This window comes from Natator depressus, chromosome 1, assembly GCF_965152275.1.
Source record: "Natator depressus isolate rNatDep1 chromosome 1, rNatDep2.hap1, whole genome shotgun sequence".
Taxonomy (NCBI): domain Eukaryota; kingdom Metazoa; phylum Chordata; order Testudines; family Cheloniidae; genus Natator; species Natator depressus.
In genome coordinates this window covers 39,878,533-39,905,913 of record NC_134234.1, presented here as the reverse complement: position 1 = coordinate 39,905,913, position 27,381 = coordinate 39,878,533, and the positions used below count along the sequence as shown (strand labels likewise).

The 27,381-nt window shown below is 39.5% G+C and overlaps 1 protein-coding gene across 1 annotated transcript in view; it reads right to left on the bottom strand.

Annotated features, from left to right (window-relative positions):
- Positions 1–27,381, bottom strand: part of ZMYM2 (zinc finger MYM-type containing 2) — a 151,350-nt gene that overhangs the window by 34,212 nt on the left and 89,757 nt on the right. Inside the window, exons 11-15 of the mRNA XM_074957983.1 lie at positions 10,640–10,812; positions 4,449–4,614; positions 2,993–3,027; positions 1,030–1,159; positions 761–876 (exon numbers count right to left, since the gene is read on the bottom strand). Coding sequence (XP_074814084.1) covers positions 761–876; positions 1,030–1,159; positions 2,993–3,027; positions 4,449–4,614; positions 10,640–10,812 — 620 coding nt within the window. The remainder of the gene's footprint in view (positions 1–760; positions 877–1,029; positions 1,160–2,992; positions 3,028–4,448; positions 4,615–10,639; positions 10,813–27,381) is intronic.

The following is a 27,381-nucleotide window of genomic DNA, read 5'->3' as shown; positions in this document are numbered from 1 at the left end:
TAGGGTCTAGCAGAAAAGCCAACAGTTGATAAGACCATTGAAAAACCATGAATACAGATGACCAGAGTGAAAAAAAGAGGGACAGAAATGCTATGAGAAGTAATGTAGTACAATTTTGTGGTGAGAATAAAGAACAGTGCCAGGAGACTCCCGACTCCTAATCCCAGGTCTGACTCCATCTACCTACTCTCTGTGGCCCTGGACAAGTCATTACCCTCTTTTGGTGGCCTCAATTTCCCCATCTGTAAAATGTGGGAAGTTCTTTTTACCTTCCTAGTCAAAGGAGTGTTGTAAGGATTATCACTTGAGTAAATCACGTAGAAGATGTAGAATGCTATGTAAATTGTAAGTATTAAGAAGCTTAATTTGCTAGAAATTTTGAAATCCAAATCTTATCCTGGTTTCCATTGCAACCCTGTCATGCCCTCTTTGCTTCTACTCCCTCCTGCTAGTCTTACCCTGCCACCCCCAATGCAATCTTTCACTTCCCTATCTTCGACCATCCAGCAGAGATGCACCAGTCAAAACTGCTACTGGAGCCGAACAGCACTGTAAGAGCTTACGTGCGTGCCAGCAGGCAGGCTGCTTACTGAAGAGTGGTGAGGGAGCTGAAGTGTCACTGGGAAAAGTACTGTTCTACCTGGAAAAAAAGGTGCTGCAGCATGGTCCTAATGATGAACATGCAAATTAATAAATAATATAAATTATTCTCTGAGCTAAAGTTGAATGAAATTCAGCTTGAAAATAAGACATGACTTACTGGAACAGGAACCATTGTTGGAACAGGAACATTTTGACTATACATGTGCATGGGCACCGGAACATAAACAGGTACAGGAACAGGCACTGGGACATATTCTTTCTTCCAATCATCTTCTATAAAAATAAGCCAAAATACTGATAGGCACTTAAAAGTGTCTTACAATAATAGCTTGGAAAAGTTAAACTTTCTGTAGCATATTCCAAGCCAATAAAATTCAAACACATGAAATGAATGAACTGGTACTTCTACTAATATTCACTAGTTACCTGTCTGACAACATTTTGTCTGCATGTGAGGTTTACAGTATGTGGCTTTTGTCATTGTCAAAGGTTTGCAAAGAATTGCCTTGTTCTTCATCTCTTTGTTAACTGTGGGAGAAGGGGGTGGCGCTGAACCCTGGAGACAAGCAAACAATTGCATCATTATTGATTTGTTACAGCTTTTGATTTCAGATGCCAGTCAATATTTGTGTTCTAAACATATATAAGTCCTGGAAAAGAAAGCAAAACACAGCAGCATTGGTGACTGCTCTTTAGTTAAAAGTTGTTTTGTATTTCCAAATGAGCTCCTTCTGTCAGAAGCATAATACAACTGTAATTTTATTTGCTCTGGGCTAATACTTTCAGAATAACTGCCTATTCCAGAATTAATTTTTAAATTTTAGTTTAAACTACAACATTGACTTCACTGCTGTTACATTATAAAAGCATAAAGAAATTGACTTGCTGGTTTACAACTTGCAAAAGCTCTAGCTTTAAACTACTTCATTAAAAACAACACAATTGAAAGGCTCGAGGCTCAAAATTTGACCCTCTTTAGAGGTGTAATAATCCATAATGAAAAGTCTTGAATTCTAATTTTTATTTTTAATTTCAGCATTCCACTGCTGGTTTTTTTATCTTAAAAATATGCAATCTGGGCTCTATAGCAGTAATCCAACTCTATTTCTAGAAAAGCACTAAAAGTGATGATAAATCAAAGTGGTTTTGCATGACAGAACACTACATACATTTCAATTGCTGTTAAAAATAATCTCACTGATGAACAGAGTTCTCTTCAAAAGAGATTTTTCACCTATACATGGCAGTGTGAACTAAAATCAGTAGAGGAAATACTTAAGACTTACAAACGGATATTATAAAATAGTAAAATATTTAAAAAAAAAACACTACAATAGTTGACAATGTACTTCCTAAAAAGTAAAGGTTAAGTCATGAGGGCTTTTAAGCTGCTTTTTATTTTAAAACTGTGGACCAAATCAGTGTGTCTAGAAGCAGTTTTCTATGTATGCACTCAGAAATTTTAATCAAGATGGCTTATGGTTGACAACCCCAATTACTACAGAAATCCCAAAAAGTTTAACGCATACACATTTAGACAAACTAAATATAAATTAAGATACTGTATTATATATGTCTAACTTTTAGCTCTATACAAGCTTAAATTTATTTTTCTACAGCAGCAGGGAATCTGAAGGAGCCCATCTATTCTAATCTGAATATAAGCATCCCGAAGGTCTCAACAAAAGAGAGAAAAATAAATTAGTGTGAGATTAAAACAAGGTAACCTGGAGGAAGAGACCATTATTAAAACCCCTTTTTGTGACAATCTGATACAACCTAGTAAAATTAAAACTTGAGGTTACTCCATGCTCCACTCATGCTGTGCCTTGCTCTCCGCTACACAGTCCTGCAAAAAGTTACTCAATTATTCCCACATGCAGTCTCAATGTAGTCAATGGGACTCTGTACTGCAGTGACTGTACTTCTGATAATAACTATTTGCATAATTAGAGGCCTTAATTTGGGACTTTCTGCCATTCCAAAATGGGTCATAACCTTAAAATGTTCATTAATCAGTGTTTTCTTTCCCTTGTACATGTATTATATACACCTACTCATTTGGAACACAAAACATGCAAAAACTATATTTTCTTGTGAATTATCTTTAAAGGGATACACTCACATAATTCAGCAATAAAATACACAGTAGTTTGTTTTAGTGCAAGTGGTTTAAAAAGACATATGAATACAATTTTTTTTTAAATGTTTATAACTTAAGCTAGCCAATTTAGTTTCACTGATCATGATGACAAAAAACAGCAAAAGCCCCAAAACTGAATTAATGTTTTCTATTTTAATCATTTAAAAATGTTACTTATTTTGTTGGTGTTTCTTTAAGAGTTCAAGATGTCATTTTAATATATCTAATTATATTTTATATACTTACTGTCATTTTTGTTCGGGAAATTTGACAACCCTGATCTAAAATGTAAAGAGATTCAAAATTAACAGTGTTTATTTTATCAGTTTATATAAAAAGTGCATAAAATAAATTTTCAACAAAAAAAATTAAGACGGTTACTATGATCCTGGTAGCACCATAGCAGAACTGCTGATTGCTGCTTTATCACAATATTACTAGACAAGCACAGCCAACTGTCTATGACAGTTGTGTTCAGTCCTAGACCCAGTCTACACACAGAAATTACACCCTCTTAACTACACGAGTTTCTAAATCCACTGAGTTAATCAGTGCATACCCATGTGAATACACTCTTGATCTGGTTTAAGAATGCCTTATATCAACTTATCTTAAATTGAGCTTAATTAATAGTGACCACTCAGGTTTAAAAGTGTACACACAAAGATGCTGCACCGATCTGAATTAATTGCTTTAAAAATTGATTTAACTAAACTGGTGTCATTTCTGTGTGCGGACAAGCCCCTAAGTATCACTATGATCTCCACATGCACATAAGCGTCCTGCTCTTTCAAAGGATCTAGCTGCCTCCTTGTATTAAAGCAAGAGAGCATTGTGCAATTCAAAAAGATGTTGCAAGTTAAGTTCCCAAGTGGGAAGAAAATGTTTTTAATGTTTTCACCTCCAATCCCTGGTATCCCCCTTCTCCCCATGATCTAAGGACACTTGGAAAGGAAAAGACCCCAAAGTACAAGCAAAGACAAACTGGGAGTGAGGGAGGAAGAGAGGGTTCCCTGCTCCCTATCCACCATATTAAATGCAAAATTACACTAGAGCTGAAGAGAACGTAATATGAGTAAGTGTGTTCTACTATCCCCTATTCTCTTGAGATTACTTGGTTTCTTTAACCAGTGTTTGGACTCAGAGCTAAACTTCAAACTGTGATTCTTGTAGTACAAATAAGTTTTCTATATGAACAAACAAACAGCAAAGGGCAATTATTTAGCATGATCCACTGGGAACTAGTCTCTTTTTTCTTTAACATCAAACAGAAATTGTGTGTTTAATTCTACCCATGCAATGCATTGAATACATGTCCACAGAATCAGAATATTAATTGACAAGTTACAGAATTTTTCACTCTAAAAATTGGCAATAAAACAAAAAGCTAACATTAAAAATCCAATACAAATAGCACAATAAGCAAATTTCTAACAGCAAAACAAATGTTTGGACACTAGCACAATGGGGCTGGTGCCTCTAGGATTTATCGCAAGAAAAAAATATATAATTTCATCAATTTCTGATTTCTCCTTTAACAGAAGTTTCTCCTTTGTAAATACAAGTTTATATTGCTTGTAGATGTCATCTGAGTGAAAAATATTGATCCACAATTGAAATTTGTAAATTAAAAAAAATGTCTTTTCAGAATAATGAATGCATAGTTCCGCTCGCTATTTATGATCTATAAAACATCACATACCATAATGCAAATTTTCAGGTCCTTTTTGTGTTGCCATATTAGGTTCATTTTGTTGACAGTAGAAACGTAGTAAGCAGTGCTGATCACAGAAATGTTTCATTTCTCCACGCCACTGTACTTTTTCTTTGAGAGTTCCTTGAGACTTACAACAGTCACACCTGGCAGCCTTAACATAAAGGGAGATTTTGACATTTTTTAGAGAAAGAAACCTCAGAAAAAGAACTAAACATTTTACATTTTAAAAGGATACTGAATGATGAGGCTATTTATAATTGATTCTAGAGTACTTTTAAACAGTTAAGTTTCATTTTCAATTGAGACAGCTTCTTTGCCACTTCCAGAACATTTGTGTTACCTTCTGATCTGTACATATAGGCACATTAGTCATTTGGTTTTCAACTATATAAAACTGAAAGAGGGATCAACACGATTCATTTGTTTACATGTTTTTAAGTCCATAAAACTAGCTCATCTCTGCATATTCAGCAAGATATCTGTGTGTCATGGAACTATTTTTAACAAGGTCCACTAAAACATTCTGCAAAACAAGAGAGGAGGACAGAGATTGAGACCTCCATAAGGTTTCTTTCTAACGCACAATGAAATAGTAATTAAGCAACAATATTGTTGTCCAGTGTTTTGTATTTGAATTATATTGTGAGCTCCTTGGTGCAGGGACCTTGTGTCTTTATCTACTTTGTGCTATAGCAGTAGTAAAATTGTTATAAATAAATAAATACATAAATAAATGATTGTTTAATTTAAGTTTTGCCAGTTTTAGAGCAATACAAATATATAATTATGCAAATCTAACAGGAAGCTCAAGTTGCCATTTCAATGTTTCTGGTCAGGAACCCAAGGATTAGCACATAACTAAAGCTCCTCAATGGAAAAGGTCTCCACACTTGGCCTTGCATTATATTATGTCTACATCAGATAGCATGACAACTTTACTTGGGCATCTACGCCAACCAAAGATAGGGTTCCTTCCTAATAAATCAAGCTTCCATTGAAGTGAATCAGTCACACTAAGTTGTAATATGAATGTTGATGGTGCCAGCTGCAGTCCCTCAGGAAGCAAGCAAATCCTCATAACCACAATGCTCTTCACATCTGTTAACACCTGCATGCCAAATGATACCAAAAACGGGAGGGGAGGGGGGTGAATACAAGGTTTAAGGGTACTTGGGAATACCAGATAGAACTGTTGAATGATACACCCTGGAAAACCCATTTAAAGCAGCACATGCTGCAACAGATATGATAATTTGTCAAAAGACATGTAGCACTGAAGTTACATATGAGGATCTGATTGCTGAGGAATTGACATTTGCATCATCAGTGTTCACAAGGTAACTAGAAAATGACACCAGGCTAATTAGTTCAAGCACAAAAGAGACTAAGTGGTATGCTTTTATGTATATAGTGTGTATGTGTATCAGGTGAGGTATTTAGTCTCTTCTGCTTGAATTAGTGGCTTGGTGTCATTCTCTAGTGACCCTGTGAGAATTTCTGCAGAATGTAAAATTTGAGCCAAGATTCTGAAATATTAAGGTGCCTATGTGTGGACTTAGGAATTGAATTTTCAGCACCTGTTTTTGAAAATACTTGCATTAAAAGTGTTTCTAACCCTTCTAGATGTGACTCAATTCAAGCACTCTCTTCCAGAGTCAACAGAAAGATTGAAACATTAGTTCTGAGAGTTGCAAACTGCTCCATTTCTCTTCAACAGGTGTTAATTCGTATGCCTCTTAATGCTAATATTACACTAACTTCTCAGCTGACCAGCTTAGTAGAAAGATCCATCTACTTTGGACTTGTGGATGGAGCTTGATGATAGCAGCATAACTTTCTTTCCCCAATCCAATTCCTCATTGAAAATATAAGGAACCAGATCTTGCAAAATACAGTGGAAGTGTTCTTTCTGCTGATAAGTTATTTCTCCCTCCTTGCTCTTCTCCCCCTCAGTGAAATCTTTGACATATGGACCATTCTACCCTTTAGGACTGCCCCATATTTACTTTATGCAGATACATGTGTTTCTGCTTCTACCTATCTAACTGTGTGGTCTCTGGCAGTAGCTCCAGCTTTGTCCCAAGATGCCTTTCTCCATACTGTTCCTCAAAGTTCAATTTTCATCTCCATGATTTTCTACTTTCTCTTATCTTTACACCTCAGTTACCTTTCACACAAATAACTCAATCCCATATAGCCTTCTACACTTTTAATAACTCCTCCCTATAAGCATCCTTTCCCTTTCCTTGAACCAAATACATTTGCACCATTGTCTCAATCTCTCCCCTTTCCCTTCCTTCCATCTATCGCTATTTGGAACATTAGCATCTTTGACCAGGAATTCTCACAACTATTTGCACATCTGCCAATCATCACTTTCCCAATATTGTCCATCTGTGCCTCAGTCTTGGCTCCACCTCTGCTGAAATCTATCCATTCCTGACTCCCTTCTTGCCTTGATTATCATAGCTCCCTCCCCAAGTTCCAGTTCTCTAACTACAACATGTACAAAACACTGTTGCCTGCCTTCTCACATGTACAAAGTGTAAACACATTATTATCCCCAGTCTCAAACTATACTTGTCCTCACTGGGCTTGAGGATAGTTTTCAGTTTCTCTTTTAAAAAACAAATGTGCTTCATCGACTTGTTCCAAACTACTTCGGGACCTTTTGTCTCTTTGCTTCCCCGCCCCCGTTCATGCTACATTCACTTCCTCTCCTCTGACCTTTCATTAGTCTGTTGATGCACTGTTAATGCAACTTCTGTCTTCTACATCTTCCCTTCTGGAATAGTTTACCTATGTCCTTGCCCCTGCAACTCTCAATCTCCTTTCAAGTCTCAGTTCAACATGTATCTTTTCTCCCTTAGCTATGCTTAAATTTTCAACCTATTTTTCTACCTACTTTTATTTAACTCTAAACTGTAACACTGTTTGTACGAAAGACCACACACACAAAAAAAATTGTGGTGTATAGTATACTCAGTCAACATTTGAAAGAATTCCTCTCAATATCTTCATTGTTATCACTATACATGATTAGCCCAATCATTAATCCCTGGTAAATTTAGGTCACCCTCTAAATACGGGGACAAGAGAGGTACAATTTCCTTTTCAACAATGGTTCAGAAGCTACAGTCAAAGAAAAAACATTTTTATCCTAATTTAGGGCTTGTCTACACTGGCACTTTACAGCGCCACAACTCTCTCGCTCAGGGGTGTGAAAAAACACTTGTGGAGGTGGGTTTTTTTAGAGCGCTTGGAGAACTCTCTTCCAGTGCTCTGCCATGACTACACGAACCACGTTAAAGCGCTGCCGCAGCAGCACTGTAACATTGCCAGTGTAGACTAGCCCTCAGAATTGAAGAAAACCCTTTACGTTATCATCCTCAGTTTTTTCAGCCAGTGCTCTTTTACAGTAAAATCAAACTACTTTATTGGAACCGTGGCCAAGTGTCACAAATCAACTAAGGAAGATTACCTTTTATATTTCTCATCTACACAGCTACTCTTTAGAATGATATCCAAACCACTGCTTTTGTATCAATAGATGTAATTACACTGATATATTAGCATAAAGGGATGCAATAGTTTAGGGAGTTGGCCTCAGGATACAGAATCCTTCACTTTCAGATCACCTTTTTCTGATTAGATAGTATCCATATTGCAAGAGCTATCACTACATTTGGCACTGATAAGCTCGTAGATCTCTCAGCAAAGAACAAGGGCTGAACTACTCTTACCCTTCGAACCTCCAGATCTGGGTTGACTCATGACAGAGTTGGACAGGGTGGGGACCTTGACATACAGCTGCTTTTGCCATACTTGCTATCTGAAGAGAGGATTTCATCCTCCACGGTTGCTATTCTGAGGCCTTTCATGAGCATTAATTTCATGTAAAAATGAAGAGGCCCCCATACCTGCTAATTACAATACACATGAGAATTTTTTCCAGTTTAAAAAAGTAGACAACAAAGAAAATGGAAATAAACTCTTGTTTAATGAACATAACGCTGGTATTAAACATTATTAGGCCATTACTACTTATTTTACTAACTAAATATATTTAAATTTCTTGAAACTCCAGTATAACATTGGACATTGCATAAGTGAGACTAACAACTCAAGCATAAGTAACTCCTTTTAACTTTTTTTAAAGACAAAACAGCAAATGAAGTACAAATCAGGGGCTGGGGGGGGGAGGGGGGATTAACATCTGTCCACTCTTTCTTCCTACATTTTAAAATTATCTTTAGCTACCTGTACTTAGGAAAGGATATTAACTAACACTTAAAAAGTATATAATGTAACTGTAGAATGCAAAAAAAAGCAAAAAAGATACATGCAGTGGTCTTTTTTTAAATTAAAAAAAGGCATTTGGCAAGTGTAGGCAGAGAGACTTTTAGCAAGATGCACAAATTTCCAAAAACCTGTGAATGTATGCATGTCTTCCCCACTGAAAAAAACCCAAACTTTATAACCATAACTGAATTAGGAAAAGACACTAAGTAGCATCAACAAACAATGCAACTGCAACAATTAACAATTCAACAGTGTCACATAACACTAATTTTCACTCAGAAGTGTAAGATCCCAAAATATAAAAATATCTGTCAAAATTTAAGACCAACAATACTATCAAAAGCATCTTAAAGGCTGCTTAAATTACATTGCCTTTGCCACACCATGGTACCAAGGCAAAGCCACTATAATGTAAATTTCAGTTCCTTGTATCACAGTAAGTACAGCAATTCTTTTAAGCAGACTTATTGGCCCATCTGAGGCATATCCTTATCACACAAACAGAAGTGCATTTGAAGTAATAGTTTAAGTAATTCCCAAACCCAAATCAGAATCCCATCTCCGTGGAAGTTTGGATATTTTAAGCCAGTCAGGTGAAAACCCAACCAAGAGACTGGTTCAAGTATAGCAGGGCTGCAATAGATTTTCATATCAATAGGCACTTCTTATATAAGGGATAGATTTCAATTCCTTACTCTGAGTTTAAAAACTTATTCATCCAATTAAGGTAATGTATGAAAGAATGTTTGTAGTAACTTTTTTTAAAACCTGAAGCCAGTTTTTAGCCTCAACCTTTTACATGAGAGAGCACAGAAAAAACAACAACACTGTAGTCTGCAGTGGTATTCTTTTAGGGATTCCTAACTGGACCCTATATACACATTATTCTAAATAAAGACTGTACAACATTTCGCTGTAAAACCTCTGGAAACTGCCATTCAAAAATATCAAATATTTCTTCAGATTTGGTTCTTTTTGGAAGGCTTTATCATCTTGGATAACTGGACCTCTAATATTTCATGCTTTTTATTGCCTTACTTCCAGGCTGTGTAGGCAGTTTTGGAAAGATGATGAATTTTGTAATCCTTCGGTTTTTGCAATTGCATCCACAAGTGTAGCTCTTGTTTTGGTATATCAAAGTAGTTTTCCAGGCTGTTCACACTAGAGATCAAATATTTTATCCAGGATACCAATGGCAGGTTAAACCCAGTCCAATTTCACTTTAACTTCTTTCCCAAAAGCTCTTAAGGCATAATCTTGGCTGGTTGTGAGTGACAAAGTAGTTAAACGTCCAGAGAATTAAAAAAAAAGAAGTCACCACATTTGCTTTACACTTTTATAAGAAATCCATTTGGTCTCATTTTTCCACTTTGGCATCCTTTGCACTGGGCAATACTGAACAATTAAAGCCTATGAAGTTCACAAACAGGGGAAAAAGGGGACAAGCAAAAACAGGAACAAAGAGAAAGAACTCCGTTAACCTAATCTATCCTCAGTCTATTTGAGGTACCAGCCAGCTACTATTAATGGGTTTTTCACCAACATTTTGAATACAAATTAAAATAATTTCCGATTGGCAAAAGTATTTCTATCAATTGAGGCTGAAGCAGCTTTTCTGGCAACTGCAATGTGGGCAGTTCTTTTATTAGTTCGTTTAGTAACCCACTTGGCAAGGGAAACTTGGGTTATGGACAAGTAGAAATGCTGCTCTAAGTTATGTGAAATCTGAAATGATGGAAAAAACATTTGGTTATTGTGTTGCAAATGCTGTGCTGAAGTAAGCCATATTTGCTAGACAGTCCTTGAACATATCCTCAAGTGCATTTTGTCTTTTTACACTGTGGAGCTCTTGTCAAAAATTCTAAGTTACTTGCCTTGAAGTACCAGTCTTGAAATTTTTTACAGCACTCTTCACTGCAGAAATCTCTTATTACACCATCTAGTTCCTTAGTTGCTCCCTTTTTACAGAGCTGTGAGCAGTAATTACAAGTAACACATCTCAATCCTAACCGTCTTGCAAAATCTTGTTTATATAGCAGCTTGCATCCTGGAAAAAAGTTTTAAAAGTTAAAACAATGCTTAGGAACAGTCATTTTTATAGAATTTTTTTTTTTTTTTAGAAATCAGTTAAAGTTACAAGACATATTAAAACTGAAACAGCAGTAATAGCAAAAAAGTTGGTGCTCCAGACAAATTCAGATTACACTGTACGCTATTATCTAAACTATCAAACTTACCTGAATATATCCCCTGCACAACTTTAAGGTTATACATAATTCTTTGTATTCTTATCTCACAATATCTAATACTGCAGCTGCTTAACAGCATTTAAAAACACAAATACCACAAGTAACCATGGAGTTGTATTTAGTTTTTGTCTTTTACATAAGCTCCCACAAAAATCCTTGGCTATGGGTATGTCTAGACCATGATAAAAGACTCACAAGAAGGCCCATGTCAGCCAGCTCAGGCTCATGGGGTTTGGACTGTGGGGCTATAAAATTGCAGTGTAGATGTTGAAGGCTCAGGTTGGAGCCCAGTGAGGGGACAGGATCTCAAAGTCCAAGTTCCAACCCAAGTCTGAATGTCTACATTGCAATTTTATGCTCTGCAGCACAAACCCCACAAGCCAGAGTCAGCTGACCCAGGCTCTGAGACTCAGTGCTGCAGGTTTACCACCACAGTGTGGACATATCCTTACAGTTACTATTGCTCAGGTGCATTTCCTTAGAACACAAACAATAAAAACAAAGCACAGACTAAAACAATATTCACACCTTATAGAATATAGTGATCTTCAAGCATCAGCTTGCTATCATCACTACACTCACCCACATTAACAGTCCAGTAATCTACACAACCCGTTCATTTTCAGTTTAACAATACTGTCACTCAACACACAGAACCAAGAACTGAAAATCACATTGCAATACATAATCTGAACTCAAATCTGGCAACTGGTTATTTTGTCATACAATCATCAGTATACACACGAAACTATGAATATATGAATTTTAACAAAAATTTTATATGGTTTTATTATGTTATAGTATAGATTTTTTTGAATAATATAGCCCCAGCTCCAAGTACTCTAACAGCATGCTGGACCTGGATTCTTCAATCATCTGCTGCAACAGACTAGAAAATTCTGTCTTCATTTCAATTAAAAGGAGGCTTTTAATGCTTTAAATATGAAAAATATTAAGACGACAGCCATTATGTTGTTTATTTTTATATTAAATTCTACCTTTTATGCTGTCCCCATATTTTCAGTTTTCAATATGCCACAGATTTCTGTCCTGACAAGGAATAAATGCATCATAAAAGTTGTCATGGGAAGCTGGAGGTTTTGGCAGCTGAGTAGGGGACATTTGGGTTTTTGGCACCTGGGGAAGCAAAGGTGGCAGTTTGGGATTGCTGGATAAATGCATTAGCTGCATGTAACTGCTAAAAATGATCAACACTAAAATAGTTAACGCTAACAATGAAATGGTCATCTTCAGACTCCAAAGTTAACAATCCACTGAGATGACTGAAAAGTCACATCTATCACATTGTTCAGGTGATTTGCAGACTCAGGAAAAACAACATTGCATTGTTCTACAGCCAGTTCACATTTTTCAGGTTATTTTTCAAAAGCATGAGGGCACTGCTCTGTGGCAAAAATTAACCAAGAGATGGAGTCAATGGCTGAGGAATACATTTGTTACCTAGTTTTTTCATCAGTTGATCTCAAGCACTTTTACAAGGCCAGTATCATTAACCTCATTTTGCTTATAATAAGTCAAGAAATTTTGAATATGTAATAAAATGTGTTTTCTCTCTGGTACATAATGTGGAAATGCTATTATAACTTAATTATTAAACAATATTACATTGGATGACTGAGGTAAGGTTGTGCATTGCGGGGTGACATTGGATCACATGGTTCTCTCTTAGAGCCTTGATTTTGAAGTCATTAAGAGGTAAATAGGGGTCCCCAAAATTCCATTTTTATAGTCAGTTTACAAAGTACAACCACATTTTATGGCACTTCCACCAACTTTGATACATTACCATTTATCATTATCTTTTATTTAATGAGTCATTAAAGGTATTTCTACACTGCAATAAAAGACTCATGGCTGGCCCAGGTCAGATGACTCGGGCTCAGGCTCTGGGGCTATTAAACTGCAGCGTAGACATTTGGGCTCAGGCTGGAGCCTGGAATCTGAGAACCCGCAACAGAGGACTGTGCTGGAGCCTGGGCTTCAGCCCAAGCCCAGATGTCTACTATGCAATTTTATAACCCTGAAGTCCGAGCCCTGTGAGCCCAAGTCAGCTGACCTGGGCCAGCTGCATCTGTGCTGTGGGTCTTTTATCACAGCATGAATATACTCTAAGACACTCAAATCCACAATGTTTCTAACCCAAGATAAACTGATTTATTTTTGAGATATTATTATTTCATTAAACAGTATTGTTAGAGGACTTTCCCTTCACCCTCCCATTTCCCTGGTTCTTGTCACGCAGACAGCAAGCAGCAAAAGACCAGAAGTCCGAAGTGCAGACAATGCAATGCTTATTGGGGTTAGTATCCAAGCAAGCATATTCTGAAGCCCCTCACACTAGTTGGGCTTATCTCTTTTGGCCAATAGAGTCTGTTCCCCATGTTACATTCCCAGCTCTGATGCTGCAGAGCATTTACCCTCTGCCCTCTTCCCAGCTCTGACGCCGCAGAGCGTGTCCCCCTTCCAGGCTCTGACACTGCAGAGCATTTACTCCGTGACCCCCTTCCCAGCTCTGATGCCACAGAGCCTTGCCTGTGTCCCCGTTCCCCCCCGCTTAGCAAACATTACTCCAATTTCCCTTCCCTACACTTCCTGTTTGACCCCAGTTTATAAAGTAATATTCTCAGTTATACCTTAACTAATCATTTTACTGGTTAATTTAACTAACCAATCCTAACATATTGTAACATAATTCTCTAACCAATTATATCCCACTACCCTAATTAACTTACATCTAGCAAAATTAATTATACAGCAGACAGAAACAATTAGAGAACCAGATAGATTAACAATAGAAAAGTGGGGGCCATAAAGATAAAACAATACAGAAATGAGGGTTTCACAACCACTGGTAAGTGATTTCTTGCCAGACAGGATGCTATCAAATTAAGTTTTCTTTAACCATCTTAAGATCTGTTTCTTTATCTGGTGGTGATGAGCACTATCAGGACAGGATCATCTTCCTAACAGCCCAATACCACCTTATTTCAATGTAACTGGTTTGAAATGTGAGGATGTGACCATACACTTCCCAGCTTATAACTGCCCCTGCTGCTTAGCCAAAGGCCTTAGTCTAAGAACAAGGCCTCAGACTATCCTAGTGAGAGAAGGCCCATACACAGGCGGATGTGTGATTTTGATTCTTAGCTAGTTATAGAGGTATAAAACAAAGTGATAAAAATACACCTAAGTTCTTAAAGTATAGGCCTTTATAGGCAGGCCTGAATATCTATATTCTAACAAATATCAAATACTTCACTAAAATGCAAATATGCTGTATAGACACTGAATGCCAAATACAGTACAGATACATAATCATTTTATTTATTCTAACTAAAAGGCAATCAAGTTAATCTGAGATGGATTACAGAAAATCTTGGGAGTTTAAGGACACAGGCAAACAGCAATAAAAAGATTTAGTTTCTATTAGCACATGTAATATGCTGTTGGCATGATTTTTAGAAGTGCTGAGCACAAATAAATCTCACTGAAGTCAACGGGAACTGCACGTGTTCAGCACCTTGGGGAAAAAAATTAAATAATCACGGAATTCTAATACCCAGCAAAATATAAAACAGAAAGCTTGCTTAGGAAACAGTTATGCAATGAAGAATTTAGAATACTGCTTCAAATAAATTAGACATGATCTTGAAGTGACGCTGTCGCCAAAAATACTATATACAGGGGGTATCACTAAAAATATTGGAGGTAGTAACTGCCTTCTATGCAGACCCGTTAAAGCTATGTTTGTGTTAAAAGGATTAGAGAGCAGAACCTATAGACGAGATTATGGAAATATGACATGCATAATTTAGAGACAATGCAACAATAATTATAAATACTTGAGTTACTAAATAAACAATTCCTCTTCCTTAAAAATGGGACACGTCACTTTTAAGTAGTTTGGTTTAGAAAATAAACTCTTCAAAAGAAATAAATCCAATGCAATACCCCTGAAGATGTCAGTGTTTATATTCATAATTTACTAATCAACTGTTCGGTCGTGGAAAGCTTCTTACCTGATTATTTCTTTTCTGCTAGCAGTGTCTCCTACAAATCTGTGACATGTGGGGCTGTTCCCCTCCCGCCTGCAATTCCAGAGGCGGTTCAGCATTGCAGCATAGACTGCGGATCACCACATGCAGCACCTTTCTTCTGAAGGAGGCCTCTGACAGAGCACCATGTTGCTGCCCTACAGACTTCCACAACTGAAACAGGTGGTTTTGTATTTTCCACACATACACACAGATTCAGCGATTTCAAGTTCTGAAGGGACCATTGTGATCATCTAGTCTGACCTCCTGTATAAACACAGGCCACAGAAATTCCCCAGTTCCTAGAGCAAATCTTTTAGATAAGCATCCAACCTTGATTTTAAAATTGTCAGTGATGAAGAATCAATCCATCATGACCCTTGGCAAACTGTTCCAATGATTAAGCACCCTCACTGTTAAAAATTTACATTTTATTTCCAGCCTGAATTAATCTAGCTTCAGCTTCCAGCCACTGGGTCGTGCCATACCTTTCTCTGCTAGACTGAAGAACCCATTATTAAATATTTGTTTCTTCTGTAGATACTAACAGACTATAATCAAATCAGCCCCTAACCTTCTCTTTGTTAAGATCAATAGATTGAGCTCCTTCAGTCTATCACTGTGAGGCTTTCTAATCCTTTAATCATTCTCATGACTCTTCTCTTAACTCTCTCCAATTTATTAGCATCCTTCACAAATTACGGACACAGGAATTGGACACAGTACTCCAGTATCAGTCATACCAGTGACAAATACAGAGGTAAAACAACCTCTCTACTCCTACCCCCCAGTCACGCATCCAAGGATCACACACATTAGCCTTTTTGGCCACAGCATTGCACTGGGAGATCACATTCAGCTGATTATCCACCATGTCCCCCAAGTCTTCCAGAGTCACTGCTTCCCAGGATAGAGTCCCCCATTATGCAAGTATGGCCTACATTCTTTATTCCCTAGGGAATGTAAGGTTGTTTTGGAGTGTTTTAGAGTATGTGATCAAGTCTTTGCATTAAAAAGGTTAGACTCAAAAGGAAGATCCTAGATGGTATTCTGGATCTCTCAGGGGAATCCCAAAGATTGTGACCATGACATACGCCTCATGACTGTAGCTATAGTAATGGCTCTAGAGGCAATATCAGATGTGTCAACTGCCACTTGAAGTGATGTTCTGGCCACTTGCAGACCTTTTTCAATGAAAGCTTGGAACTTGGCCCAGTCTTCCTGCCCAAGTTTGTTTTTAAACTCTGTAAATTTGGTGTAATTAAAGAAATCATATTTTGCTAACAATGTCTGGTAGTTAGCAACTCTGAATTGGAGACTAGCCGATGAGAATACTTTCCTATCCAAAAGGCTGAGACGTTTAGCAACTTATCAGTTTGTGTAGTCATGGAGTATTGTACCCAGGATCTTTCTGTAGCCACTTGCACTACTAAGGAGTTGGGTGCCAGATGGGTGAATAAAAACTCAGCCCCTTTAGCTAGTATGAAATACCTTATGTCAGCTATTTTTCACGTAGGGACACAACAGGCATGGATTGCCACACCAATCTGGTAGGTTCCAGGTTGGCTTGACTAACTAGAAGGACCACCCTCAAAGGACCAAAGGGCTGGAGGATGTCCAATAGCCCATTATGTGTCTTTGACCTCTTCAAGAGGTATGTGCACCCACCTCTGCAACAACAGGTACACTTTGTGGTCGACGGGTGAACAGGATTATGAAGGAGCAACTGCCTCATCTGGAAAGGACAACAATATGCCAGTCAGAACCGGCTCGATCTCTTCCTTCTCTGCAAATTCTGATGCAACTGGCTAGTATTGACTAGGAGAGGAGTATCAATGCGATTCCCTCATGGATCCCAGGCTTCTACTGTGTAGATTAGTGATTCTCAATCTATTTACCATTGTGGGCCAAATATGCAGCTCTCTCTGTGTTATGTGGGCTGCAGCCACACAATCTATGTACACTACCTGTATGGCCCTGAGGATGTCACATGGGCCGCAGATGTGTAACGACTGGGCCACCAGTTGAGAACCACTAGTATAGATCCTACACACCCTAGTAAAACCAGCAGGGACTGATTGAAGGAGGACGACCTCAGGACATTACCTATAAGCAATCCCCTGCATAACCATATTTGGAAATACTGTCTGCCATTATCTTATCCAGTTTCTCTACAAGTAGGAGAGAGATCCTGTGAACTAGGAAAAGCACAGGACATGTTTACAATGGGGTGTAGCCATGTGTGGTGCACTTCGATGTTGAACTAGATGCCATAGCTCTGGCTGAGAATCTCAGTGTGTCCATTAAGGTGTCTATGGTAAAAGTTGTTGCTAAAGTTACTTTTAAGGGTTAACATGAAGCTAGGATGGTGTCTGTCGTTCAGAGCCTTTAGGTCATCCAGTTGGAACACTGTAGCTCTTGCAAAGCATGTAGTGGTCAAGGATGCTCTGACAGTGGCTGAGGAAGCCTCAAAATTGCTCCAAAGAGTGTTGTACCTTTTGGCAAGAAATCCTTATTTGATCGTATCATCATATCCTTCACTAAGGATGCCACCGAAGTATATGCTGTTGGTATTTTGTGAGGGTATTTTTTGGTTGTTGCATTTTGTAGTTATTTAAATGCTTGTCCACTTAAATGCTTCCTCCCCATCACATCAAAGAAAGGGTAAAGGGGAACTGCTATCTCAAACTGGGATTTGGCTAGTGCGTATTTGCCTTAAACTGGCAAAGGAATCAATCAGTATCAAAACAAACCATGACTAACTGCTGCATAGGGGCTACTCTGCAAAGCTAAACTGCCTCTATAACGGCAGAAAAGGGAACAGTGCCATGCACCACAGAATTGTGGAGGACGCTAGGCTACAACACAAAATGTCCAGAAGCTTAGAGCAACTTAGAAAGGAAAAGAGTTAAGAAAGAATTACAATAGGGTCTTTCATTACATAAACAAGACACAAACATGACATACTGTCTGGCAAACACCATACACACAGGAATGGCCTTTTATCTATAACTACATTTTATATTACATATATAGCTTGTGACATTTAACAGAGGATAAAAGAGCAAAAGAGAATTAAAATTGCTATAGAAATTAAAATGCTAAACATCTTGACTTGTGTGATTAAAGCGTAAACCTTAACATTGCAGGAGCAGTTTTCTGCATATCACCAAGGATTCTGCATGGCATTTATATTCTTTTTAAAAGGTACATTATTGGCATTAAAAACACTGAAAATCCCTTTTAAGGTGGCTATAGGACATACAAACAAGGAGAAATTAACAAACAAAAAGCAAAAAAAATTTGATTTGAACTTTTTCTAAAGTCTGACAATAATGAGATCTAGAAGACAAGGCAATAATGTATACAAGCCAGGCAGTTGTCTTCATTCCTATAATTTACAATTTTATAGTCAACGATGAGCAACAGCATGCACTCAAAACAAACAAACAAACAAAAAAAAAAGACAGCATACGAACTTTTCCTCAGTACAGTTCTCCATCTAGTGGTCAAACAAAAAACAAAACAAGGAAAAAAAACCCATAAGCAGAATCATTTGCTGTATCATTTTATTTAAGCTCTGATATTTTTAACAAAGTTAATGACAAAAAATTATTCCAGCGTCAATAAGATAGCAAGCATTTTGTAATGAGACACTGAATTTTCCACAAAGTGTTCACACCCTCTCTTGTGGATAATTAAAATACAGAGATTTAAGGTCTTTCCAATATTTTCATTTTAATTTATATAATCTAAGATTTCTTATATAAAAGACAGAAGTCTACACAGTCACAACTCAAAACATTTTTTTATGCATTGTACTAAAACTTCAGGGTCTAGACTATTAGAAAATATAAAATCTGAATGATCTTACAGTTAAATCTGATTTATGGTTAGAAACAAGTGTTAAAACTGCAGTATGTTACTCAATGGATGTGCAGCCAGTAGGCAATCAGTGTCAAAGCCACTTAGTTTTCTGAGAAAGTTTATATTATTGTTTGCTCTGAAAAACCAACACAATATTGTTACAGGAAACTGGATTCTGTTTGGCTGAAGGCACTTACAGAAACATCACATTAAGTGCCTATTTGCATAATTTTTATACCTGAGTGATTTTGGGGGAAGTAGCGGTGAAGCATTATTTCTTCAGCATTTTGATGCTTAAACCCCTAATATTCAGGAATCTTAAAAGTGTGTATCCTCTTCTTCCTTAGCAACTTGAACTCAGGCAAATGCTTTGACCCTACAAAGGCCTTAGAAAGAGAGATGAAACATCCCTTGCTCAGAAACCTTACCCAGAGACAACAGCTACCAAAGCAGTACACACTCTAAACTTAACAGGATTATTAATTTGAAACAGCCTTCAAATTAAACTTCAGAGAATTAAACTATTTTAACCTCATCCAGCTTTCTCCTTTTAGGATAGGTCAGACATGAAGTTGCTTAAAAAGAAAATTCCCAGATAAGAATATAGCTTTCCTTCTTCTGGATGGTTAAGATATGTAACAGTGTGATGTTAATAGCAGTGAGTACCATATCCAAAAGAAAGAAACATTAACTATATACAGATTCTGGGCTTATCTACACGGTTAGTTAGCTTGCAGCAAGCCAGGCCTGCCACACATGAATTGACCATGTGAATCCCGTTGCCACGCACTACGGAACTTCTGACACACAGCAAAACAGAATCGACGCAGTCAGTTAGCATCTGACAGTATTGCACGCTGCACATTCACTGCCCAGCTTACTGTGCACTAACTAGCTATTTAGACACGGCCTGTGAGTCCATAAGGAAAGAAGTTACTGAGTCACAGCTTGTAGCAATCTGTTCACGACTGGATGTGTTCACAGAATCCTAGAATATCAGGGTTGGAAGGGACCTCAGGAGGTCATCTAGTCCAACCCCCGCTCAAAGCAGGACCAATCCCCAACTAAATCATCCCAGCCAGGGCTTTGTCAAGCCTCACCTTGAAAACTTCGAAGGAAGGAGATTCCACCACCTCCCTAGGTAACGCATTCCAGTGCTTCACCACCCTCTTAGTGAAAAAGTTTTTCCTAATATCTAACCTAAAACCTCCCCCACCTCAACTTGAGACCATTGCTCCTTGTTCTGTCATCTGCTACCACTGAGAACAGTCTAGATCCATCCTCTTTGGAACCCCCTTTCAGGTAGTTGAAAGTAGCTATCAAATCCCCCCTCATTCTTCTCTTCTGCAGACTAAACAATCCCAGTTCCCTCAGCCTCTCCTCCTAACTCATGTGTTCCAATCCCCTAATCATTTTTGTTGCCCTCTGCTAGATGCTTTCCAATTTTTCCACATCCTTCTTGTAGCGTGGGGCCCAAAACTGGACACAGTACTCCAAATGAGGCCTCACCAATGTCGAATACAGGGGAACAATCTCGTCCCTCGATCTGCTGGCAATGCCCCTACTTATACATCCCAAAATGCCATTGGACTTCTTGGCAACAAGGGCACACTGTTGACTCATATCTAGCTTCTCATCCACTGTAACCCCTAGGTCCTTCTCTGCAGAACTGCTGCCTAGCCATTCGGTCCTTAGTCTATAGCGGTGCATGGGATTCTTCCATCCTAAGTGCAGGACTCTGCACTTGTCCTTGTTGAACCTCATCAAATTTTCTTTTGGCCCAATCCTCTAATTTGTCTAGGGCCTTCTGTATCCTATCCCTACCCTCCAGCGTATCTACCTCTCCTCCCAGTTTAGTGTCATCTGCAAACTTGCTGAGGGTGCAATCCACACCATCCTCCAGATCATTTATGAAGGTATAGAACAAAACCGGCCCAAGGACTGGCCCTTCGAGCACTCCACTGATACCGGCTGCTAACTAGACATGGAGCCATTGATCACTACCCGTTGAGCCCAACGATCTAGCCAATTTTCTATCCACCTTCTAGTCCATTCATTCAGCCCATACTTCTTTAACTTGCTGGCAAGAATACTGTGGGATACAGTGTCAAAAGCTTTGCTAAAGTCAAGGAACAACACGTCCACTGCTTTCCCCTCATCCACAGAGCCAGTTACCTTGTCAGAGAAGGCAATTAGATTAGTCAGGCATGACTTGCCCTTGGTGAATCCATGCTGACTGTTCCTCATCACTTTCCTCTCCTCTAAGTGCTTCAGAATTGATTCCTTGAGGACCTGTTCCATGATTTTTCCAGGGACTGAGGTGAGGCTGACTGGCCCGTAGTTCCCCAGATGCTCCTCCTTCCCTTTTTTAAAGGTGGGCACTACATTAGCCTTTTTCCAGTCGTCCGGGACTTCCCCCGATCGCCATGACTTTTCAAAGATAATGGGCAATGGCTCTGCAATCACATCCGCCAACTCCTTTAGCACTCTCGGATGCAGCGCATCCAGCCCCATGGACTTGTGCTCGTCCACCTTTTCTAAATAGTCCCGAACCACTTCTTTCTCCACAGAGGGCTGGTCACCTCCTCCCCATGCTGTGCTGCCCAGTGCAGTAGTCTGGGAGCTGACCTTGTTCGTGAAGACAGAGGGAAAAAAAAGCACTGAGTACATTAGCTTTTTCCACATCCTCTGTCACTAGGTTGCCTCCCTCATTCAGTAAGGGGCCCACACTTTCCTTGGCTTTCTTCTTGTTGCCAACGTACCTGAAGAAACCCTTCTTGTTACTCTTAACATCTCTTGCTAGCTGCAACTCCAATTGTGGTTTGGCCTTCCTGATTTCACTCCTGCATATCCGAGCAATATTTTTATACTCTTCCCTGGTCATTTTTCCAATCTTCCACTTCTTGTAAGCTTCTTTTTTGTGATTAAGATCAGCAAGGATTTCACTGTTCAGCCAAGCTGGTCGCCTGCCATATTTACTATTCTTTCTACACATCGGGATGGTTTGTCCCTGTAACCTCAATAAGGATTCTTGAAAATACAGCCAGCTCTCCTGGACTCCTTTCCCCATCATGTTATTCTCCCAGGGGATCCTGCCCATCAGTTCCCTGAGGGAGTCAAAGTCTGCTTTCCTGAAGTCCAGGGTCCGTATTCTGCTGCTCTCCTTTCTTCCCTGTGTCAGGATCCTGAACTCGACCATCTCATGGTCACTGCTTCCCAGGTTCCCATCCACTTTTGCTTCCCCTACTAATTCTTCCCGGTTTGTGAGCAGCAGGTCAAGAAGAGCTCTGCCCCTAGTTGGTTCCTCCACCACTTACACCAGGAAATTGTCCCCTACATTTTCCAAAAACTTCCTGGATTGTCTGTGCACCGCCGTATTGCTCTCCCAGCAGGTATCACGGTGATTGAAGTCTCCCATGAGAACCAGGGCCTGCGATCTACTAACTTCCGTGAGTTGCCGGAAGAAAGCCTCGTCCACCTCATCTCCCTGGTCCGATGGTCTATAGCAGACTCCCACCACGACATCACCCTTGTTGCTCACACTTCTAAACTTAATCCAGAGACTCTCAGGTTTTTCTGCAGTTTCATACTTGAGCTCTGAGCAGTCATACATACAATGCAACTCCCCCACCTTTTCTGTCCTGCCTGTCCTTTCTGAACAGTTTATATCCATCCACAATAGTACTCCATTCATGTGAGTTATCCCACTAAGTCTCTGTTATTCCAATCACATCATAATTCCTTGACTGTGCCAGGACTTCTAGTTCTCCCTGCCTGTTTCCCAGGCTTCTTGCCTCTCAGGGCACTTCAAAGAAAACGTACTGATGGCCAAGTTACCGTTCTGCAAATTTCCTCATTCTGTCTTCGATGTTGCCACCTATCTGATTGAGAGCACAGGAATACCCACGACTGGGTCTGCTCCTCTTGCTTCAGCCTTTGCAATGCCCACCTTGTCACTGAGGTGTTTAAGCTTTTTTTCCCCTGGAATGCAAAGTGGCAATGCACTATGAGGTCACTTTAATTTCCACCAGTCATTGGTAGACAGATTTTCATGACTCTTCTACTGGTCAATTCATGCTGTTCAACTTCCCTGGAGTGCCTGGGATTTGGACAGAGGTCTGAGGACGACCTTATCCAGGTAGAAGGTTTGGGTATTCTCATTTCATGGATACTGCATATATTTCCAAATCTCTCCTAGTCGAAGAAGATTTGGAAGTAAAAGTACAGAGAGACTTATCCCAGCAGCATGAATGGGTATCTCAGTGCCTTAAAAAAATAACTAAGGCTCCAAAGAATGTGAACAACAAAGATGCTGCCCTCAGGAATGTGGTATCATGTCAATGGCTAGCACAGCCAGTCAAGTTTTTTTGTTTGTTTGTTTTGTAGCTGATCAAGTGCATAATAGACAAAGTATGTTTCTTGACAGCACTTGCTTTGAAACCCACAGATACGCAGCCTTGCAAAAATTCCGTGTGTTTAACTTCTGTTGACTTTGCTTAGAAGTCTTTCATAATACCAATATCTGAACTTTGTCCATATTTTCTCTTTCAATGAGTTTAATTTATTCCAGGAAGCTAGGAATGTGTCAATATCTTTGTGACTATCCAAGGGAGCATCAGTTCATCCCTCACAAACTCTCAGTTAATCGTAGCATGTTAGAATTTAGTGGATGATCCACCCACCCACTCCACATGTCAGAAGACTTGTATTGGACCAGATTACTGGAGGATGATCTGCATTGGGATTATGTCCAAGAACCATTGCCTCCATGCCCTTTGGGGCCAATCAGCATCATTACAGCTTGTTCCACTGCAATCTTTTTATGGTCACTCCCAGGAAAGACGTACAGCTCTACCAAAGGTGATGTTTGGAAGAGGAGAAGATCTATCACTGTCATGGGATCTCTCTGCTTGTTAAGAAAAAAAACTTTGAGTCTGTTTGGAGTCCTGACTTGACCCGTTCACCTGACTTGACCCATTTACCTGGACAACAATGCTGGCTCCCAATCCCGCAATGACATCACCAACGAAGATAGCCCTATCCTTGGTATACAGGACTCAAACTGATTTTATGTGGCCTCTGCCCAGCTCAACAGTTTATTATCCTTATTATGTAGCATGGACAACTTTGATCATACGTACCATCACCTTAGTGTTGCCAACTATGATTAGCGTGTGCGCGCGGTACAGATATATCTATAATTTAAGCACAAGTTGGACTGCCCCAAGTTACAACCAGTTTATGTTCCTTTTTTGATTCTTGGTCTGCCTGTGTAATTTGGTAGTTCAGATTATCTCTACGGGGAGGAATGCATCCATTGTTAGCATTGCTCTAATGGTACCATGGATGCGTGCCACCTCAGTAGAAATAATCTGAACTATCAGCAACAGTCTGACACTGACAAGTTAGGCTGATTTAATATTTTTTGGGTGGCTCCTCCTATTTATTGTGGGCCCATTAAGGTGGGGGCCCTCCACTTTGTACTTAAGGCTGGAATATGAGCGGCTCTGCAACTCTACAGCTTTCTCTTAGGGAAGCACACCAACTGAAGAGAGAATAGCATGCCCTGAGCCTGCCTCAGAAATCTTATTTGTACTAGTTGTGCAGCTGACAGTGTGTACGTCTATACTTCACACTCCTTACAGCAGCATGTGAGTATATATGCTGCATGCCCCCCCTAGCAGGGGAATAGATAATACAAAAGACAGTAAAGCACTGCTTAGGCACATAAAGACGCACATGAATCCTTTGGGTACATACCCTAGATAGTTCTCTACATACCCAAGCAATTCCTCTCCTGTAGACACTGCTATGTTTAAGAATGTAGTATCCTGCTGCCTCCCCACTGTCTGAGTCTTTCGCCACCACAGGGAAAGTAGTTGGGAGTGACTTGGATTAGATTATGGATGCTTGTCCTGCAACTCTGAGGGACAACAAATTTGTCTTTTAGTGTCTTATGTTCCACTGAGTGTCCTCCCTCAAAACTCTTGATTACCCATGTGTTTGAGTTAGCCTTCCCTCATGCATGAGCAAATTTCTGACACCACCTTCCGAAGAAATGTATCTGAGTTTTGTTGTTTCGTACAAGAGACTAGTCTGTTCCCCGCTTCCCCTTGTTCCAGCAGCCCCTGCTGGGAACTCAGCTGCACCTGTGTACTCTAGATGAGCAATGGTCATAAAAGGACTGCTTCTCTGAAAAAGACTACTTAAATTCCTTCTGTGATGCCTTATGGAAGGCAGGCAGCATCTTGTACATATCCATCACCTCCATGACAGCTCTGACTTTTACTTCCCCGTGCAGTTTTTTGCTTGCATATTTAGAGGCAGTTTGTTATGTATGTGCATCTACCTTCCAAAATCTAAGCCAACAATGTCTCCTCACCCAATATACTGGACACCACGGACGAGAGCAAGCAACATGAGCCCCAGAATTCATCCGCTGTAAAGGAGGCATCCAAAGATATGTTTGGAAGAACTGATTTTAATTTCTACCTGTTGGTTGAACAGTCTTCCAGTTCATCAGTCAGGCCAGTATAGCTTGAGAACAGAATGAAGTTGTAGAGGCTTGTAGTAAAGATCCTTTAGAGTCAATCATCTCTCAAGGATGGCCTCCTATCCACAATCATCCTGTCCAGGGACTCCTTGAGTAAGAATTCCCCCTCTAAGGATTCAGTTGTGTCTTGGGGTATGTCTATAATGCACATTAAGCCCGGGCTCTGACTCAGGTTTGAGCCCAAGCCCTGCTTCCATCCACATACAAATCAGTCTGACTCTGTTCCACAAGCACTCAAGACCTGGGCTGCAGGAACCTGTGAGAGAGGTGAGTCAGAGACCATGTCCCACTATGACTTGGGTCTAGGCCCTGTCATTTTGCAACTTGGATGCAGTTCAAGCTGCGGACCCAAGTCAGAAGATCTAAGTAGTGCAGTATTAGCATGGGTCCAGCAATTGTATACCCCGGTTTAAAAAGCAGCGTGAACGCTCAAGTGTGGGCTTGGAAACACTGAGAACCACAAGCCCAGGTCCCCCAGAACCACGTTTATAGTGCAGCGTAGACATACCCTCAATTGAACAGCAATAGCTGCGTCTAACTTCACCAAAGGTACATTGACCTTTTTATTCTTTAGGAGCAAACAGGACTTCTGAAGTGATCTGATCATTCTACTTGGGTATTCATACTCTGTCTTTATAATATACATGTTGGATGCTGGGACATTATCCAGGTACAATCTGGACTACTGAACAGCTGTGTCCCCTCAATTCTCCAATCTGGGGAACCTTTTACATTGCTTCACTGTGAGAGCAACCACCCCTGTCCTGTTCACACATAGCCTCTAGCATGTAAATTACTCCCAACTACACTGCATGAGTGCTTAGCTAGTCACTCATGAATTACATTGCAGAGTGACAAGCAAATCCCCAGTCCCAGACTTGTCCCCAGAAATGTGTGTCTTGTACTGTCCAGTTCTTTCCTTCTGGACAATACAATCTCATAGGAAGTCCATATCATTTTCCCAAACACTTCAATCCAAATACACTGGTTTAGAAAAAACAAGTTTATTAACTACAGAAAGACAGATTTTAAATGATTACAAGTAATGAGGCATAAAAGGAGAACTGGTTACAAAGAAATAAAAGGTTTCAGAGTAACAGCCGTGTTAGTCTGTATTCGTAAAAAGAAAAAAGAAAAGGAGTACTTGTGGCACCTTAGAGACTAACCAGTTTATTTGAGCATGAGCTTTCGTGAGCTACAGCTCACGAAAGCTCATGCTCAAATAAACTGGTTAGTCTCTAAGGTGCCACAAGTACTCCTTTTCTTTTTTCTTTTTAAAGAAATAAAAGATAAAATACAAACTAATACCTACTTTAACAAGTTAAGTGAACAAAGCAAAAGGGTCAGTCTCTCTCACCACATGTTCTCTTGTAGTCTTACGGGCTGGATCTTTCAGCTAGAATTCCTCCCCAGTCCAATGATGCTTCCTTTGTCTTTCGAGTGCTGTAGGTGCCATGAGTAGAGATGAAAGGAGAGATAATTTGTAGCTTGTGGCGGGTCTGCCATGAGTAATCACAGCTCACTGACTTTTCTGGATGATGTTATGGCGAGTAGGAACGTAACTTTCAGTGAAAGATGGGACACAGAACATCAGGCTAAAGTTTTGAAGGGAGGTCTGGTGAGAGAGCAAAGAACAAAAACGAGGTCCCACTGGGATGAGAGTTTCACCAACACTGGGAAGGATCAAAAAAGCCCCTTCGAAAATCTAGCTGTTACAGGATGAGAAAAGATAGTGTAGTCAACAGGAGAATGAACTCTGACTGCTGCCAAATGAACCCAGAGGGAACCTAAAGAAAGGCCAAAAGTTTTAAGGATAAGTAGATATGCCAGAATATAAGGGGTCCCAGCAGATTCTGGAGATACCAGTTATTGTTGACCCCAAGAGGAAAAAC